The 18,029-nt window shown below is 38.7% G+C and overlaps 1 protein-coding gene across 1 annotated transcript in view; it reads left to right on the top strand.

The window, feature by feature from the left end:
• ACAD8 (acyl-CoA dehydrogenase family member 8) overlaps positions 1–16,019 on the top strand; it is a 37,705-nt gene extending 21,686 nt beyond the window's left edge. The window contains exons 7-11 of the mRNA XM_042782029.1: positions 8,644–8,779; positions 8,875–8,972; positions 9,311–9,463; positions 10,059–10,161; positions 15,967–16,019. Of these exons, the coding sequence (XP_042637963.1) occupies positions 8,644–8,779; positions 8,875–8,972; positions 9,311–9,463; positions 10,059–10,161; positions 15,967–16,019 (543 nt within the window). The remainder of the gene's footprint in view (positions 1–8,643; positions 8,780–8,874; positions 8,973–9,310; positions 9,464–10,058; positions 10,162–15,966) is intronic.
• Positions 16,020–18,029: the final 2,010 nt, after the last annotated feature.

The raw sequence follows: 18,029 nt of genomic DNA, 5'->3' as shown, positions 1-18,029 counted from the left end.
AGATTTAGAATCATTTCTAATTTTTCATTTATTTTGTCATTTTGTTCTTGTATTTTCTTCCAGAATTCTTCTAGAGTTTTGTCTGGGTTTTCCTTGGTCTGTCTCTCAATCCTTTGAAGATACCTAAATATAATTCTTTTGAATTCCTTATCAGGGAATTCCAATGCTGCTTCTTCCTCAGGGATGTGTTTTGGGTCTGTATCCTGTCCCCTTGTTTCTCCTGCTTTATCTTGCTTCTTTGTGTGGACTCTGATGCTCTATTGTCTCTGAGGCATTGTCATGTTTTTGTGTTTATATTTAATTGGTGATTATATGTTGGAGTGACTTGCCCACAATTTTCGTTTTCTTTGTTTTGTTTGTATGTTATCTATACAGGCAAGGTACTGTGCTATGCTCCTCTATTCACTAGTTGACAGCACTTACACACTCACCACCTATCTCCTTTCCTTTGTCAGCCTCTTGTATGTCCTTGCCGACCCTGGCAAACAGAGCGTGTTTTTAGGTCCCTGGAATCCGAATGAGAATGCTTTAAATCCAAAATGGTTGCCACTTGTAAACATTCCAAATGGGTGAGTCCTTGGTCACTTTAAATATCCAAAATGGCCGCTGCTTGTAAACATTCAAAATAGCTGCACCCTCGGTCACTTTAAATATCCAAAATGTCCACCGCTTGTAAACATTCAAAATGGCTGCGCCCTCGGTCACTTTAAATATCCAAAATGGCCACCCCTTTTAAACATTCAAAATGGCTGTGCCCTCGGTCACTTTAAATATCCACAATGGCCACCGCTTGTAAACATTCAAAATGGCTGCATCCTTGGTCACTTTAAATATCCAAAATGACTGCCACATGTAAACAATCAAAATGGCTGTGCCCTCCGGACTGCAGAAAGTCCACAGCTTAGGTTGTCTCCCTCCTTGCTCTTTCCCTTTCTAGTCATAGGCCACCAGAGCAGTTGTCCCTGCAGCCCTTGCTGACCGGGACTAATCATTAGGTCAATTCTCAGGTCCCAATACCACTTGGAAATATTCAGGCTGTTGGTCTTGTCAGAGTAGTTAATGGTCCACAGCTCTTACTGTCTCTGTACTCACTGTTTTCGTTCAGGTTTTTCCACTAGTTGCTGCCTAATCCACTTCTATATAGTTCCTTTCAAAGCTCAGGGTTCCAAGATTATCTTCTGTATCTCTGTCAATTGGTTTTTCTTTTCTTTGGTCAAGAGGGCCTGTGTCACTTGTCTGCCTATTCCTCCATCTTTCTGGCAGTCTCTATTTTCTCCTTGATGAACTGTATAGTTTTAAGTTTGACATAGAAGTCTTTGATCCATCTGGAGTTTGTTTTTGTGTATGGTGTAAGGTATGGATCTTGTTTCATTTTTCTGCAAATGGATAACCAGTTTTACCAGGACCATTTGTTGAAGAGACAATCTCCTCACCATTTAATAGATTTCGGCTGTTTGTCAAAGATCAACTGACCATAGTTAGATGGAAGTGTCTCTGGCTTTTCAATTCTGTTCCACTGGTCTGTGTGTCTGTCATTGTGCCAATCCCAGGCTGATTTGACTACTGTGGCTGTGTAGTAGCTTTTGAGATCCAGGAGTATGAGACCTCCTGTTTTGTTCTTCTTTAATAGTGCTTTGCTTATCCAAGGTCTCTTTCCTTTCCATACAAAATTAGTCATTGATTTTTCTGTATCCTTAAAGAAGGTTGATGGAATTTAGACTGGGATTACATTGAATGTATAGATTACTTTGGGTAGAACTGACATTTTCACAGTGTTCAGTTGTCCTCCACATGAGCATGGTATGCTCTTCCATTTTTGTAGATCTCTTACAGTTTCTTGAAGTAGTATTTGACAGTTTTCTTTGTATAGGACTTTTGTGTCCCTGGTAAGATTCATGCCCAATAATTTTATTTATTTATTTATTGGTAACTATTGTAAATGGTATTTATTTCCTTTTCAGCAGTCTCTTTGCTGATATAGAGGAATCCAACTGATTTTTTTTTTTTTTTTTATGATTTGGGTGAAAGTTTACAAAGCAAATTCACTTTCCATACAGCAATTCACACTTTGTCTCATGACATTGACTACGATTTACCCCAATGCAAGAGCTCCCTTCCCACTTCCTCCTGATAGTTACCTCTTCCCTGTGTCCATCCCTCCATGCACTCCTGCCTCCTGAGCTGTCTCCCTGTGCATAAAAGCCCTTCTTTGTCCTGTGGGAATCCAACTGATTTTTGTATGTTGTTCTTGTTTCTTGCCACTATGTTCAATCTCTCAATTACTTCTAGTAGTTTTCTTGCTGAATCTCTTGGATTTTCTGTGTATAAGATCATATCATTAGCAAATAGGGATAGTTTGACTTCTTCCTTATCAATTTGGATGCCTTTTATTTTCCTTTCTTGCCTTATTGCCCTGGCTATGACTTCTGATACAATGTTGAACAGAAGTGATTATAGGGGGCATCCTTGTCTGGTTCCTGTTCGCAAGGGAAAAGGCTTCAGTCTCTCTCCATTGAGAATTGTCTGTGCGTTTTGTATATATGCCCTATATTATGTTGAGAAATTTTCTGCTATTCCTATTTTGCTGAGAGTTTTTATCAGGAATAGTTGGATTTTATCAAATACTTTTTCTTCAACAATTGATATGATCATGTGGTTCTTTTCCTTTCTTTTACTTATGTGATGGATGACATTGATTATTTTTCTAATGTTGAACTGTCCTTGCATTACCTGGTAGGAACCCCACTTGGTCATAATGTATTATTTTTTGATAGGTTGTTGGAGTCTATTGGCAAAGATTTTGTTGAAGATTTTTGCATCTATATTCATAAGGGATGTTGGTCTGTAGTTTTCCTTTTTAGTGATTTCTTTGCTGGTTTTGGTAAGAAACTAATTGGGCAATGTCAAAACAGAATTAACTGAAATAAAAAGGGTTCTATCAGAATACTATGAAGAACTGTACTCCAACAAATTTGAAAATCTAGAAGAAATGGACAAATTCTAGAAACATGTCACTTACCTAAAATAAGACGGATTGAGGTGGAAAATTGGAGCAGAAAAGAAAAAAATTGAACAGGTCCTAAATAAATTACCAACAAATAAAAGTCAAGGTTATACTTGCTTCATAAAATGAATTTGGAAGGATCTCTTCCTTTTCTATGGTCTGGAATATTTTGAGTAGGATTGGTGTCAGTTCTTCTCTGAACATTTGGTAGAATTCTCCAGTGAAACCATCACAGGACTTTTATTTGTTGGTAATTTTTTTATGACCTGTTCAATTTCTTCTTTTGTTACAGATCTGTTCAAATTTTCCACTTCAGTCTGTGTTAGTTTAAGTAAGTAGTATGTTTTTAGAAATCTTTTCCTTTCTTTTAGATTTTAAAATTCATGGTATCCTGATATTATCCTTTTTATTTCAGTTGGTTCTGTTATGACATCATGTGACTCATTTCTTACTGATGTTATTTGTATTCTCTTCCTCTTTTCCTTTGTTAATTTTCCCAGTGGTTTGTCAATTTTACTCATCTTTTCAAAAAACCAACTTCTAGTCTGTAAATTTTTTCAGTTGTCTTTCTATTTTCTGTTTCATTTATTTCTGCTCAAATTTTTATTATTTTCTTCCGGTGACTGGAGGTTTTTATTGCTGCTTTTTTTCTGATTGTTGGAGATGTTGGGTTAACGTGTTAATTTTGGCTCTTCTTTTTTGGTGTGTGCATTTATTGCTATACATTGGCCTCTTATCACTGCTTTTGCTGTGTCCCACAGATTTTGGTATGTTGTGTTCATTCTCATTTGATTCAAGGTATTTTTTAAGTTCATTTTTCATTTTTTCTATTACCCAGTCATTTTTGAGAATGGTGTTATTCAATTTCCATGTGTTTGCTCTTTTTCCGTTGATCTACCTAGTGTTGATTTCTAATTTTATAACATTGTGATCTGAGAACTTACTGAGGCTTACTTTGTGGCCTAACATATGTTCTATCCTGGAGAATATTCCATGTGTACTGGAAAAGAATGCATATTGTGCTGTTATTGGGTTAAGTGCTCTGCAGATGTCTATATGGTCAAGTTGGTGGATTGTATTGTTTAGTTCTTCTGTGTCTTTGTTGAGTTGCTTTCCAGTTGTTCTATCTTTCATTGAAAGTGGTGTATTAAAGCCTCCTGCTATTACTTTGGATTCACCTATTTGTCTTTTCAATTCTGTTAAAGTGTGCTTTATGTATTTTGGGGCTCTTTAATTGGGTGCATAGATATTTATTATAGTTATGCTCTCTTGTTCAATTGATCCTTTAATCATTATATAATGTCCTTCCTTGTCTCTTATGGTAGTTTTTATCTGGAAGTCAATTTTATCAGAAATTAATATTGCCACTCCTGCTCCTTTTTGATTCCCATTTGCTTGATACATCTTTTCCTAGCCTTTGATTTTTAGTCTATTTTTGTCTTTGTCTCTAAGGTGTGTCTCTTGTAGACAGCATAATGATGGATCATGTTTTCTTACCCAGTCTGCAAGTCACCATCTCTTAAGTGGTGCATTTTATCCATTTACACTCAGTGCAATTATTGACATGTATGAGTTTGTTGCTGTCATTTTGTTGTTTTCATGGTGTTGCTGATTTTTTTGTTTCATATAATTTTCTGTGCTGAGCTCATTATGTTTATGAATTGTGTTATCATTTCCTTTGTTGCTATTGTTTTAGTGTTCGTTATACACTTGTGCATATCCTCTTTTTTATTTTGATGCAAAGGTTTATCATTTTTCTTTGAAGTTACCCTGTGATTTATGATTTTCTTCCCAAGTTTAAAACAGTCTGTTCTGTCTTGCAATTATACTGACTTTCTCATCATTTAGAAATTCTGTAACTACACTATTTAGTCCCCCTTTTTGGTTTGTGGTATCCTCATTTACCAGTTAATGTCTCTGGTTCCCTGTTTGCAGTCTGGTAAGCTTATTTTACTCTGGATATTTCCATAACTGGTTGGTTACTAGTTTATGTTGTCATGTGTGTTAATCATCATTTGTTGTTTGCTATTGTTGGTTCTCTGTCTGAAGGACTCCTTTTAGCATCTTTTGTCAAGTTGGTCTGGTTTTAACAAATTCCTTAATTTCTGTTTATCTGGAAATCTCCTAATTTCACACTCCTATTTGATGGACAGTTTAGCTTGGTATGTAATACTTGGTTGGAGGTTTTTTTTTTTTTTTTTTCCTTTCAGGGTTTTAGATATATCATCCATTATTGCCTTCTCTCCTTCATGGTCTCTGCTGAGAAATCAGAATTTAGTCTTACTAGTTCCCCTTTGTAGGTAACTTTTCATTTTTCCTGTGCTGCTTTCAGGATTCTTTCTTTGTCTTTGGTTTTGGTGAATTTAATGATATGTCTTGGTAATTTTCTTTTGAGGTCTGTCCTCTTTGAGGTCCATTGAACTTCTTGAATGGATATATTCTCATCTTTAATCATATCAGGAAAATTCTCTCCCAACAAATCTTTGACAGTTTTCTCATGGTTTTATTTGTCTCTTCTGTTGGAATTCTGATTACATGTAGGTTATTCTTCTTGATGGTATCCCACTTGAATCTTAGGTTTTCTTCATTTTGTTTTGGTATTTTTTCTGGTTGATGTTTTACCAAAGTAGTATTGAGGTATTTTTCTTCAATTTCACTAATTCTGTCTTCCATTGATTCAGTTTTGTTCCTTTGCCTATTCAATGTGTTACCTATTTCTGAAAATTTAGTATTAATTTTCTGGATTTCTATCAACAGATTTTGTTTCAATTCTGATTTTTCATTTATTTTGTTATTTTGTTCTTGTATGGTCTTCTGAAATTCTTCTAGGGTTTTGTCTGTGTTTTCCTTAATTTTGTCAGTGTTTTCCTTGATCTGTCTCTCAATCCATTGAAGATACCTTAATTTTTTTGAATTCCCCATCATGGAGTTCCAATTCTGCTTCTTCCTCAGGGATGTTTTCTGAGTCTTTATCCTGGTCCCTTGTTTCTCCTGTTTTATCTTGCTTCTTTGTTTGGACTGTGGTAGTCTGTTGTCTCTGAGACATTGTAAAGTTGTATTTATATTTGATTGGTGATTGTATGTTCATGTGATTTATCCAAGATTTTTTTTCCTTTGTTTTGTTTTGATATATCTGAATTATGTAGGGTACTGTGCTCCTCTATTCACTAATTGGCAGCATTTATGCACTCACCATCTATCACTTGTTGGGTGTGATAGAGTATGAGAATGGGTGCACAGATCTCTGTTAGCTGTTTGTGAAAAGCAGTTAAGGGTGAGTTGGGCTTATATTGGTTGTTGTCTATCATTGGCCAGTTGGCACAGAAGCAAGTGGTGGTCCTCACTCAGTAGGTAGAGTGGCTGCTGTAGGTGTGAGTGTGGTTGGGTTGTGTGGGCACAGTTCCTGTCTTCCACTCAGACAAAAACAACAATCAAAAAAACTACCAAAAAAGAACTAGAGAATTAAAAAAAAAAAAAAAAAAAACATAAACACACAGTAGCAATTGCCAAACAACACCAGTTTTGCATTGATACCTTGCTTTATCTTGGATGTGACTGTTAAGAGGTTCTGTATAGAAGAATTTTACCATGGACAGAGTGGAAGTGAGAACTATAACGGAGTATCAAAGTAACATGTGGAAGAGGAGAGAATGGTAGAGAAGAGTGGGTTTCTGGTAGTTGTTATTCAGGTATGCACAATCTTCAGGAAGGTGGAGGGGATCATCTGCTCTCACTGGCTGCAGCTCACGAGGGGAACAGATAGCTCCCCAGGGGAAGAATTCTTTATGCATGAGAAAGAAAGGCAGATGATTTCCAGTAAAAAGAGAACAGACATAAGACAGTATCTATTTTTGTCTTTTATAATTAGATGTTGTTCAGGTCACAACTTTCTATTGCATTCTTAATTTCAGGTGTTTATATTCTAGTTGGGAAGATATGTTACACAGATAATTATCGTACAAGTCACTGGAAGGTTCTAAACTTGCATATGCTATGAGAGGATAACAGAAAACAAGACCATTGATGGCTCAAGTGATTGGGAATGCCTCTGGATGTTTTGTTTAAGCTAGACTTTAATGGAGGCTGAGGATATAGAGGATTTCTTAGTAGAAGGAGCAGACTGGGTGAAAGTATTTAAAAAGTATAACAAAGGTACAATACAATACAAAGGTACAATACAAAAGTGTCAGAAAGGAAATGGCAGAATCTGGTTTAAATGAAAAGTAAAGAGCTTTTATTGAGGTGTAAGGTAATTTTCAAACTGGTAATCACAAAATCCAGAGGATTCTGAGCTAAGTGATCCAAGGAAGAGACAGTTCAGAGAGTTTATATAAGAAAATACGAGGAATTTTCAGCAAAAATTCAGTGATTGGTTGACATTTAGATAATGGTTGCAAATTGAGTGATGATATATCTGATTGGTAGGAGATTAAGTACATTTCTAAAGTTGTTTTTTAAAGTTACAAAGTAATTGTATGAGAGCTTAAAATCAGAGGCACTTGGTATGTGTAAATAGAGCGATCTGAAAGCAGAGCCTTAATTCCATTTTAAAGTCTTGACCTAAGTCAAGAATCCACGCATTTTAAAGCTGCCTTTTCTAACAACAGTTCCTCTAACCTTGATACTGACCATATATCCTAAAGGAGACATTCTTTTTTCAGAAGTGTGACAGGTGCAAGATATCACAGTGTATTCCCAGAGGGTCTTTCCACTATGGTCAAACAGATGCAAGATATGATCATTAGCTGACGGTTCAAACCCACCAGCCACTCCTCAGAAGGAAAGTTGGGCAATCTACTTCCGTAGTGATACTGCTCCAGAAACCCAAGGAGAGGTTACTATGAGTCGGTTCTGACTCAACAGCAGTGAGTTTGGTTTTTGGTTTGGTAAAGGATGTTGATGCACAGCATTATTGATAAATGTTTAGAATGGACCCCTCCAAACAGACATGATTGAGGTAACAATTTTTATAGCAGATTACGCTAAAAACTTGTCCTGTGACCATCCTGAAATAGATTGAAAAGCACACATGCTTGCAATCACGTACCCTTAACCAATCATGTAATCCCACTTATGTGTCACCCACCTATCCCTGTAAAACTCTCACTTTGACTCTCCTGATTGTCTTTCAGCCTATTATGATTTTGTAACTTTTTAGTTCTTGATTTAACTATACAAGAATGTTTTCTTCTTCATTGTCTGGTGGAGTGGCCATCTTCACTCTGGATTTGAACATTTTCCCAGTCCAGACTATCTCTGTAAACCTCATTTGTTTTTGCTTATGCAAACTCTGTGACATTGCTCTACAACACACCCTGTATGGCAGTAAAACTGCCCCACAGGGTTTCCTAGGCTATAATCTTTACAGAAGCAGATCACAAGATCTTTTCTTCTACAGAGCCATTAGTGGCTTTGAACCACTGACCTTTCAGTTAGCAGCTGTGTGTTTAACCATTGCACCACCATGGCTCCTTGTGAGAGGTGACAAGTCTTTAAATCTAATTTTTTCCCCCCATTTTGAGGTCTCAAGTTTCTAAGTTCCAGGGTAATGAAACATTACTTCACAGGTTTTCTGCAGCAGGTAATGCTGCCCTGAGGGATAATGGTTGGACAGCTAGACAGTCCTTGATTTTTGCCAGGTGGGGTGGAACTCTCAGCCAACTCGAGCCGTGATCTTTGAAGACTGTGCTGTCCCCGTGGCCAACAGAATTGGGAATGAAGGGCAGGGCTTCCTCATAGCCATGAAAGGACTGAACGGAGGGAGAATCAATGTTGGTGAGAATGTGGAGGGGTAGGCCAGAATGTAATGGGTTGGGACATCTTTCATTATCCTCTCAGCTCCATTGAAATGTCTCTACTCTTCTTTCTAGCCTCCTGCTCTCTGGGGGCTGCTCATGCTTCAGTCATCCTCACCCGAAACCATCTTAATATCCGCAAGCAGTTTGGAGAACGTCTGGCCAGTAACCAGGTATGGTATCTGCATTTGCTTTCCACTCTTAAGCCTTTGAGAACTCTTCTGTGGTCCATATTCTCTGGAAGAGTGAGGCTATGGAGACCACCACACATCTTAGCCAGAACTTATGGTTCATTTCTATTGATGACCCTTTCTTAAGAAGATGATGATATTAGAAAGTGAAGTGGATTTTGAACTTACAAAACAGTAAACTTTCTTTGTAGAAGAAGTAGAAGCTTGAGGCTTTGGGTTACTTAGAGAAGATACTTCATTAGAGATTTCTTGGAAGGTCCCAGATCAGTGTTGTCCAAGCCCCCCTGTCTTGTTGGTTCTCTTCTCCCTTGTTGCTGCAGTATCTGCAGTTCAAACTGGCTGATATGGCAGCAAGACTGGTGGCCTCACGGCTTATGATCCGCCATGCAGCTGTGGCCCTGCAGGAAGAGTGGGAGGATGCCGTGGCCCTGTGTTCCATGGCTAAACTCTTTGCTACAGATGAATGCTTTGCTGTAAGTGATAATACCCTCTTGCTCTCCTGGAATGAGTGTGGAACAGCCTGAGGTCTAAGGATGTTGCAAGGTATAAGTCAACTTCAGAAGTCAGCAAATTAACCCATGAAAGGTCTACATGGGAGCTCTCCATGCCATTATACATTTCATTATGTCACTACCACTTTGTTGTGTTCTGGATAAAACACTGCCTCTGTAAGGTTTGGAGCAGCCAGTACCTCTTGCTCCAGTTCAGCACTGTGCCATTTTTAATGTCAGGGGAAATTCCCACACTGAGGCTGTGTTGCCACTAGATGGCATCTTTACGTCTTACACTCCCAGCCAGGGTAGTTATGGGCCGCTCCTTCCCAGCATAGGATCAGCAAGAAAGTCTGAGTTGTGTGATGGGAGCTTTCAGGTTTAGTAGGTAAATTTCACTTGTTTCTGAGCATGGTAACCATAGAGCCCATCTTGGGGCTTGGATGTTTATCTTTGGGTTGTTCTTCCTCTTATTAGTTCACAGCAGGCTGCTGGATTGTGGGGTAGGGGTGAGGAGAGATGCTACTTGTTCCAGTTTTTGGAAAGTCATAGATACCTAATCCCTATCTCCTTACAGATTTGCAACCAGGCTTTACAGATGCATGGAGGATATGGCTACTTGAAAGACTATGCTGTTCAGCAGTACGTGAGGGACTCCAGGGTTCACCAAATCCTAGAAGGTAAAAATCTCCAGAGGTCTTTCTTGGCTTTTCAGAATGTTTACAGGATCAGTACCTTCTGATCAGTGCCATGGCTTTCTGTCCCCATGCTGTGATTGATGCTCAGGGTTACATTGTGCCCTGCCTGTCTCTCAGTTTCCTCTTTCCTTCCTTTCCTCTTCCCTGCTCTGGAAGTGGCCTGGCGGTGCAATAGAAAGAGCACTAGGCTGGGAGTCAGGAAGCCATAATTGTAGCCTTGGCTCTTCTCTGTAATTTGGGTAAGTCATTTAATCACAGTGGTTCTTTTGTTTCTCTTTTTATATTTGAGAGAAGGGTCACACTGAGATAATGTGAGAGAAAACACTTTGAAAACCACAACAGTGACTATTCTTTACTTTTACAAAGTACTTTTCCCTTAGGGCTTCTGAACTGCTATATAATAATTTTACAGGGCAAATGTGAGCCAACATGATCACTAGCAACTCTGCAAATTATTTGCCAGGTGGTCTAAAAGGTAACAGTATCAGCATTGTAGTGGGTTTTAAATAAAATAAATCATTGACATCTTGACATTCAGGCCAGGAAATGTGAAAGCATTGGAGTTAGGCTTAGAACATGGCTTCTTCCACTCTCTGTAACCCAAAACCTGCTGCCATTCAGTCAATGCCAACTCATAACCACTCTATAGGACAGAGTAGAACTGCACATAGGGTTTGCAAGGCTTTAAATGTTTATGGAAGCAGACTGCCTCATCTTTATCTCTTGTGGAGTGGTTGGTGCACTACCAGAGCTCCTTCCACTCTCTATAGCCAGTGACTAATTGTTGAAGTAATGTGATTTTGCCCCACCTAGTGTGGTAATTGGTATTGTTTAACTGTAGGTAAAGCAGATAGGGCAGGGGCTTCTCTAAGAGACTTTTCAGTGAAGTAGTGTGGGGCTGCTTTAATAGGGGACATACATAGAAAGGAGAAGCCTGTTACCATATTGGCCTTCCCTGCCTCTCAAAACAATTGTCTCAGTGATCTAGTGCTGCTTTAACAGGAATACCACAAATGGATGACTTTAGCGAGCAGAAACTTATTCTTTCACAATTTGGGAAGCTAGAAGTACAAATTCAGAGTGACAGCTCTAGGAGAATGCTTTTGCTTTCCCTTGGCTCTGGGAGAAATGTCTTTACCTCCTTTCAACATCTGTGGGTGCAGTGTTCTTTAGAAATCCCCATACATCTTGGCATCTGTCTTCCTCTGGGTCTAGGAAGTTCTCAGCACAGGGACCCCAGGTCCAAAGGACACACTCTACCCCCTCGCTCTTTCTTAGTGATAACTGAAGTCCCTCTGATCTTTGCTCCATTTTTAATCTCTTTAATATCTTTAAAGATACAGTGTTACCCTATAGATTGTATCCTGTCTCTAATCCTGCCTCATTAACATCATAGAAGTTAGAATTTACAACACATAGGATAATTACATGAGATCACAAAATGGAGGATAATTATACAATACTGAGAGTTATGGCCTACCCATGGCAGATATTTTGGGAGACAAAATTCAGTCCGTAACAGCATTCCTTCTCAAACTTAAGCTTGCATCAGAATCACCTAGAGGACTTGTTCAAAGACAAGTTGCGGCCCCACCTGCAGAGTTTCTGATTCTGTAGGTCTGAGGAGAGTTTTCAGGTAAAGCTGCTGCTGCTTCCCTGGGAACACACTTTGAGAGCTACTTCTCTAGTGTTATGTCCTAATTATGTGCTTCAAAATCTCATTCATAAAGAATATTTATTAACTCAATCCCTACTGCTTTCATTAAATTTCCTGTAGTTTCTTTTCTCCTACTACTCCTGGAAGTACATCTCACCCGGACTTCATAAGTATGGGAAACTTTACCTTCATTCTGACTCTGTCTTTCAACCTTTCTATAATGGGAAAAAACAAACAGATTTACCTTCAGACCACAGTGTCATCCTTTTGTAGAAAAATTGGGACACACCTACTTATCACTTTATCTGATCATGGACTTCACTATAAGATAAATCTGAAAATTTACATTGGGTTTTCTTTTAGACTGTGTGATTGATTACTCATTCCTCAAGAGGGTTCATATTTCTCTTTCCATTAGTTACTGTTGTTCTTTGTTGCTGTTGAGTCAGATCCAATTCATAGCAACCCTATGCACTACAAAATGAAACACTGCCCAGTCCTGCACCATCCTCACAATAGCTGCTGTGCTTGAGCGCATTGTTGCAGCCAGTGTGTCAGTCCATTTCATTAAGGGGCTTCCTCTTTTTCACTGACCCTTTGCTTTACCAAGCATGATATCCATCTCCAGAGATTGATCCCTCCTGTTAATGTGACCAAAGTACAAGACACAAAGTCTTGCCATCCTTGCTTCTAAAGAGCATGCTGGCTGTACTTCTTCTAAGACAGATTTGTATATTCTTCTGGTGGTCCATGGTATAGTCAGTATTCTTCACCAAATCCATAGTTCAAATATATCAGTTCTTCTGCAGTCCTTCTCATTCATTGCCCAGCTTTTACATGCACATGTAAAAAGTCATGGGATGACTGAAAACACCATGGCTTGCATCAGACACACCTTAGCCTCTTGAACACTGTAAAGAGGTCTTTTGCAACAGATTTACCCCATGTAATATGGCATTCGATTTCTTGACTGCTGCTTCCATGGGCATTGATTGTGGATCCAAGTAAAATGAAATCCTTGACAACATCAGTCTTTTCTACATTTATCATGATGTTGTTTATTGGTCCATTTGTGAGGATTTTTGTTTTCTTTATGTTGAGATGTATTCCATACTAAAGGCTATATATAGTCTTTGATCTTCATCAGTGCTTCAAGTCTTCTTTACTTTCAGCAAGATAAGTTGTGTAATCTGCATATTGGTAGTTGTTGATAAATCTCCCTCCAATCCTGATGCTGTATTCTTCCTCATATAGTCCAGCTTTTTAGATTATTTGTTCAACATTCAGATTGAATAAGTATGATGAAAGGATAGAACCCAGATACACACCATTCCTGATTTTAAACCACACAGTACCCTTTTCTGTTTGAGCAACTGCCTCTTGGTCTATGTGCAAGTTCCACATGAGCACAATTTAGTGTTCTGGAATTCCCATTCTTCATAATGTAATCCACACTGTCGAATGTCTTTGCATAGTCAGTAAAACACAGGTAAACATCTTTCTGGTATTCTCTACTTTCAGCCAAGGTCCACCTGACATCAGCAATGATATTCCTCATTCTACATCCTCTTCTGAATCTGGCTTGAATTTCTGGCAGCTCCTTGTTGATGTACTGCTACAACCGTTTTATTTTCAGCAAAATTTTGCTTGTGTATGATGTTAATGATACTCAATAATTTACACATTCTTTTGGAGCACCTTTCTTTGGAATGGGGACAAATATGGATTTCTTCCAGTTGGTTGGCCAGGAAACGGTCTTCCAAATTTCATTCCATTGCACGTTTGTTGAAACATTTAGGTATTCCAGTTCCTGGAGTCTTGTTTTTCACCAGTTCCTTCAGTACCATTAACTCATGATTATATGCTGCCTCCTGAAATGGCTGAACATTGACCAATTCTTTTTGGTATAGTAACACTTTATTCTGTCTATCTTCTTTTGATACTTTCTGTATCGTTCAATATTTTGCCTGTAGAATTCTTCTGTATTGCAATTTGATGCTTGAATTTTTTTTTCAGTTCTTTCATCTTGAGAAATGCCAAGTGTGTTCTTCCCTTTTGACTTTCTAACTCCAGTTCTTTGCATCTTTCGTTATACTACTTTACCTTATCTTCTTGAGGGAGCTTTGGTGAAGCAGTGGTTGAGGCATTTGGTTGCTAACCAAAAGGTTGGCAGTTTGAACCCACCAGCCACTCCATGGAAGAAAGATGAGGCAATCTATTTTCATAAAGATTTACAGCCTTGGAAGCCCTATGTGGCATTTCTACTCTGTCCTGTAGGGTTGCGGTGAGTTGGAATTAGCTCAATGGCAGTGGGTTTTTGTCTTTTTGAGCAGCCCTTTGAAATCTTCTGTTAAGCATTTTTACTTCTACATTCTAGAGCAAGTTTCAGTCTCTTCTGACATACATTTTGGTCCTTTTCTTTCTTTCCTGTCTTTTTAATGACCTTTTTTTGGTTTTGCTTTCTTTATGTGTAATATCCTCGGTGTCATCACACACCTCATCTGGTCTTCGGTCATTGGTGTTCAGTGCCTCAAATCTGTTCTTCAAATGGTCTCTAAATTCAGATGGGATGTACTGAAGGTTGTATTTTTTCTCTCGTGGACTTGTTTTGATTTTCTTCAGCTTCATCTTAAACTTACATATGAGCAATTGATGATCTGTTCCCCTGGCCTTGTTCTGTCTGATGATGCTGAGCTTTTCCACTGTGATTTTCTATTAATGGTTACTGCTAAAAATGAAGCAAACCATTGATCCCCTCCTTTCAGGAAAAATCATTTTGTTTCTTTAAAATTCAATTCTTTGATAACCAAAGAAATAACATATTATTGTGGAAAAGCTGTAAAATAGTAGAGAAGTTAGTATCTTGTGCATTTCCTTTTGTACATTTTCCTGTTGTAAAAATGGTGTGGGCCAGTGTCTGACCTCTGATTTCAGAAGGGGGAAGAGGGATCAAGATCAACATAAACAGCCCAAAGCTGATTCCTGTGAGGTAGAAGTTAGATGTGCCTCCACTCTTTAATCTTTTTGCCAGTTTTGACACTAGCTGTCTCTCCCATTGCACTCTTTTTTCTTCTGTGTTCAATAATTTGTTCCAGGGGCCACACAGAACTCACAGACAATACTTAGGATTTGGGGTTCAATAGGGAAGTGACAGATTGCAATTCAGGCTACAGTTCTTCAAACAGGGCAGCTTCTTCTCAGCAAAGCCTGCAGGCACACTTCTCTCTGATCCTCGGCCTCTCGGCCCTGTGGCCTTTACCCTCCTCAGGCAAGTGTTAACAGAGCTCTTTTAGCTTTACCGGTAAGTGCTCAGAGTTACCCCACTCAGCCAGCAAGACTCCTTCCCAAAGGTATTCAGCTTTCTTGCTCCATGGACCAGGAAACCCACCACACTCTCGTGCCAATCTCTTGGTTCTGCTGCCACCATTTCTCTGCCAGAGCTTGTCAGCATCTCTCGTGTCACAACTCTCTGTATCCTGGTTCAGCACAGGATTCCTTCTCCTCCTGGGTCTTCTTACTTGATTGCCGTGAGCTTCCCTCCTCTACAATAGCTCATTTTAATCCTAATGGGGTAGCATAACTGACCAATCCCCATGATAGGGTTTCATACACCAATTTGCATGGTCCCACCACTGTGCATCTTATTTACATTTTTAGGAAACTATCCAATCCCATTGGTAGGCCACAAACAATATGCATAGTCCCACCCCCCACTCAGTCATCTAGTGGGAGTCACAAATACTATGGCTAGAAGGGCCATATCAAGCAATTCATGGTATTGTACCTGTACTTTCATAGATACGTTTTTTTAAAAAATTGAATCATAATATAGGTACAACTTCATGTTCTGCCTTTTTTATTTAATATAAGCATTTTTAACCTGTCAGGAAAGTTATTTTTTTGTTGTTGTTTTGGGTTTTGTTTAGTTTTGTTTTTTTAAGTAAATATGATTCCTAATTTTCTGACATTTTTCTATACATTGGAGAGAAATCTTTAATAATCTCATCCTTCCTGGTGATAAAAGCAACAGTCCTCATTTAAATCCACAGCTGCCTTGGCTCACCCTGGTCAGAGCTTAGGGAGCCCTCAGACTTGCTGCTACTAAGTCCTTCACTCTTTCTCACTCACAGGTAGCAATGAAGTGATGAGGATGCTTATTTCTCGAAGCCTGCTTCAAGAATAGTGCACAAAGTTGATATCCTGGCATGGCTTGGTGTGTAAGAGGATTCAGTGTTGAGTGGATCCAAGTGGATATTCTGTTATAGATGACTGAATTGAAGGCTAGGCTCTTGGCAGGATTAGACTGTCACCTCCGTATGTGGGCAGCAGCTTCTCCTGTAGGAGTGGAGACCAACAGAACTGAAAGAGCAGTCCTGATCAGAAACAGCACAGAAGACATACTGCATTGTTTTCCTAATGCCAGAAATGTGACCTATGAAGAATCATCATCAAACCAAGTCTTTTCTGAGAGCCAGAATTACCTAGAATTGTCTGCATTTTACTGACTCACCAGATCTGTGTACTTCATCTGTGTACTTCTTCATCTGTATACTTCTAACTGAGGGCTTTTCCTAATTGTAAAGCAAACATATGGGAAAGGAGAAATAGAGAAAAATGTCCTCCTACCTTTTTCTCTGTACCTTGACTTAAGATACAGAAGGTTTCTATAAGTAATGCTTCTTCTGTAGCAGTCTTCTGAATATAAATCAGGATATAATGAGTGTTTGAGAAATTCTACTCCTAAACTGTGATGGAGGGTATTTCTCCACGCTGGACTACTCAAAATCAAGGATGTGAGATTATTTGGAATTTTCCATTTATATGATAATGCCAAAGGAGCAATAAATTGACTTGAATGATGTTGGGAATATTTTTTCTTTTTCCTTTTTAGAAACATGGCAGAGGAATGATATTCAGGGTTTCTGTAATTCTTCCTGATAAGTACTTTGCATAAATTTTTTCCTACCTGGACTTTTGTTTTCTTTTTTGAAATTGATCCCTTTTTAAAATATAAGTAGTCCCAAGTTTCTGACTAAGTCAAATCCCTCTTTTTTTTTTTTTTTCCATAGCCTGCTATATGGCTATGTTTTGAACAGTAAATCATAACATTGAACACCTATCTGTAAATGAACATCTGAGAATGATAACATCAGCAAATTACATGTTGCAACACTGCATGTATTACATATTACTAATGATAGAGAACACCAAAACCCGACTTACTGCCATTGAGTGACTCGTAGAGACCCCCATTGCATTTCTGAGTAGGTAAATCTTTACAGAAGTAGATTGCCCATCTTCCCTCTGCAGATCGGCTGGTGGGTTTGAACCTCCAACCTTCTGGTTAGCAATCCAATGCTTTAGGCACTGCACCACCAGAGCTCCTTAATGATAAGAGGTATCCGCCCCGCCCCAGAAAAAAAAAGGGGGTCAGATATGTGGTTCTTCATAATTCAAATACATCGTAATTCCAGGACTACTTGTACACTATATTGACAAATAAAATCTACCCTTCTATGCATTGTCTTCATTCCTGCTAAAGTTTGTTTTTATTTTATTTTTCTAGCTAAGCCTTTAGAAATACTCATGTTATTATTATATTTGATTAAATAAACATTTCACTGAATTTTAGAATAATAATCAAAACTCTGTGCCCAATTTGTTGTTGTTGGTAGGTGCATCAAGTTGGCTCCAGCTAATGGTGACAGTACACACAACAGAACAAAGCAGTGTCCTGTTCTCCATCATCCACACAATCTTTGCTGTGCTTGAGCCCATCATTGCAGCCAACTGTGTCAATCCATCTCATGAGGATCTTCCCATTTTTGCTGACCCTCTCCTTTACCAAGCATTATATCTTTCTGTAGGGACTGGTTCCTTCTGACATAACCAAAGTATAAGACAAAATCTGGAAATTCTCCCTTCTAAGGAGTATTCTAGTTGCACTTATTCCAAGACAGATTGTTCATTCTTCTGGCAGTCCATGATATTTTCTGTATTATGTCTTCCTTGTCTTCCACATTTTTTCTATACCCCTCTCAGCAGACCTCTGTGGATTACATCATTTGAGCCTCTGTCTTAGGTTAGAGTTTCTAGAGAAACAGAATCAGTAAAGCATGTTGTTGTTGTTAAGTGCCATCGAGTCGTTTCCAACTCATAGCGACCCCATGCACAGCAGAACGAAACACTGCCC

Source organism: Orycteropus afer, unplaced genomic scaffold (genome assembly GCF_000298275.1).
Source record: "Orycteropus afer afer isolate SDZICR_OR568_19922 unplaced genomic scaffold, OryAfe1.0 scaffold00221, whole genome shotgun sequence".
Classification (NCBI taxonomy): domain Eukaryota; kingdom Metazoa; phylum Chordata; class Mammalia; order Tubulidentata; family Orycteropodidae; genus Orycteropus; species Orycteropus afer.
The sequence above is the reverse complement of the archived record's forward strand: the minus strand, read 5'-3'. Positions and strand labels throughout refer to the sequence as shown.